A 2500-nucleotide genomic window follows, 5' to 3' on the forward strand; every position below is an offset into this window, starting at 1 on the left:
TTAGATGAACATTTGAGCATTAGATGAATGTTAGATAAGTGTTAGATGAACATTTGAGCATTAGATGAATGTTAGATAAGTGTTAGATGAACATTTGAGCATTAGATGAATGTTAGATAAGTGTTAGATGAACATTTGAGCATTAGATGAACGTTAGATAAGTGTTAGATGAACGTTTGAGCATTAGATGAACGTTAGATAAGTGTTAGATGAACGTTTGAGCATTAGATGAACGTTAGATAAGTGTTAGATGAACGTTTGAGCATTAGATGAACGTTAGATAAGTGTTAGATGAACGTTTGAGCATTAGATGAATGTTAGATAAGTGTTAGATGAACGTTAGATAAGTGTTCGATGAATGTTAGATAAGTGTTAGATGAACGTTTGAGCATTAGATGAGCGCTTGATGAATGTTAGATGAAGGTTTGAGCATTAGATGAGCGCTTGATGAATGTTAGATGAAGGTTTGAGCAGGTTGCTCTCCAGATCATCTGAGCTGCATTTGCTGAAGATGCAGTTTTTGACAGAAATCAGTTTGTTCATTTTGTTGATGAAAGAGAGTTTGAGCTGCTTGAAGTTTGAGAATTAGATGTTGAGTGTGTCTTTGTGTGTGTGTGTGTGTAATGTACTCCTCATCATGTTCATTTCCCCTCATCTGTGTACAATGATGGGCGGCAATTACACAATTACAGCCGCTGTAAGGAGACACAGAGAGAGACACACACACAAACACTCTCTCTCTCTCACACACACACACACACACTCACTCTCTCTCACACACACACTCACTCTCTCTCGCATACACACACACACACACACACTCACTCACTCACTCTCTCTCACACACACACTCACTCTCTCTCGCATACACACACACACACACACACTCACTCACTCACTCTCTCTCACACACACACTCACTCTCTCTCGCATACACACACACACACACACACTCACTCACTCACTCTCTCTCACACACACACTCACTCTCTCTCGCATACACACACACACACACACACTCACTCACTCACTCTCTCTCACACACACACTCACTCTCTCTCGCATACACACACACACACACACACTCACTCACTCACTCTCTCTCACACACACACTCACTCTCTCTCGCATACACACACACACACACACACTCACTCACTCACTCTCTCTCACACACACACTCACTCTCTCTCGCATACACACACACACACACACACTCACTCACTCACTCTCTCTCACACACACACTCACTCTCTCTCGCATACACACACACACACACACACTCACTCACTCACTCTCTCTCACACACACACTCACTCTCTCTCGCATACACACACACACACACACACTCACTCACTCACTCTCTCTCACACACACACTCACTCTCTCTCGCATACACACACACACACACACACTCACTCACTCACTCTCTCTCACACACACACTCACTCTCTCTCGCATACACACACACACACACACACTCACTCACTCACTCTCTCTCACACACACACTCACTCTCTCTCGCATACACACACACACACACACACTCACTCACTCACTCTCTCTCACACACACACTCACTCTCTCTCGCATACACACACACACACACACACTCACTCACTCACTCTCTCTCACACACACACTCACTCTCTCTCGCATACACACACACACACACACACTCACTCACTCACTCTCTCTCACACACACACTCACTCTCTCTCGCATACACACACACACACACACACTCACTCACTCACTCTCTCTCACACACACACTCACTCTCTCTCGCATACACACACACACACACACACTCACTCACTCACTCTCTCTCACACACACACTCACTCTCTCTCGCATACACACACACACACACACACTCACTCACTCACTCTCTCTCACACACACACTCACTCTCTCTCTCACACACACACACACACACACACTCTCTCACACACACACACACACACACTCACACACACACTCTCAAACAGACTCGCGTACACACTCACATGCATGCTGTGAGTGACAGTGTTCTACAAACGTGGCACTCAAGTTAAAGTAATATCAACTTTTATAAAACACCCACACACTAACAGAAAACTCTCTGCATTTGTGAAAAAAATCTTTATTTGCTTCATTTTTAGATTGTTTTCAAATCAGGACATCCACAAAAGGAGATTTCGTCAGGTTTAACTCATTTCTGGGTACAAACACACAGGCGTGTTCTGTGTTCATGCACTGATCAGCACTGGTGATTCATGAAACAGTGTGTTGATTTACTGTTCACTGCTGTGTGTTTGTGGGGGTTTCACTAAGGTCCTGTACAGCGGTGGAGGGTGTAATGTTGTGAGCAGCGCATGTCGTATCCCATCATGTCTCTGTGTTTGACCTGCTTCCGTCCTGAATCTGTGGTCAGACTGACCGTTGATCATGTGATCTCTCTCTCATCTGTGGTCAGGTGATTCTGCCGGATCTGGCCGTGCTGCGCATCGCTGTGTAC

At 44.8% G+C, this 2500-nt stretch overlaps 1 protein-coding gene across 1 annotated transcript in view; it reads left to right on the top strand.

The window, feature by feature from the left end:
- Positions 1 to 2500, top strand: part of plcb4b (phospholipase C, beta 4b) — a 51762-nt gene that overhangs the window by 34699 nt on the left and 14563 nt on the right. The window contains 1 exon segment of the mRNA XM_016517361.1: positions 2459 to 2500. This exon segment is cut by the window's right edge and continues 163 nt beyond it. Coding sequence (XP_016372847.1) covers positions 2459 to 2500 — 42 coding nt within the window.

The sequence above is a fragment of the Sinocyclocheilus rhinocerous genome, unplaced genomic scaffold, assembly GCF_001515625.1.
Source record: "Sinocyclocheilus rhinocerous isolate Xijiao unplaced genomic scaffold, SAMN03320098_v1.1 scaffold2764, whole genome shotgun sequence".
NCBI lineage: Eukaryota > Metazoa > Chordata > Actinopteri > Cypriniformes > Cyprinidae > Sinocyclocheilus > Sinocyclocheilus rhinocerous.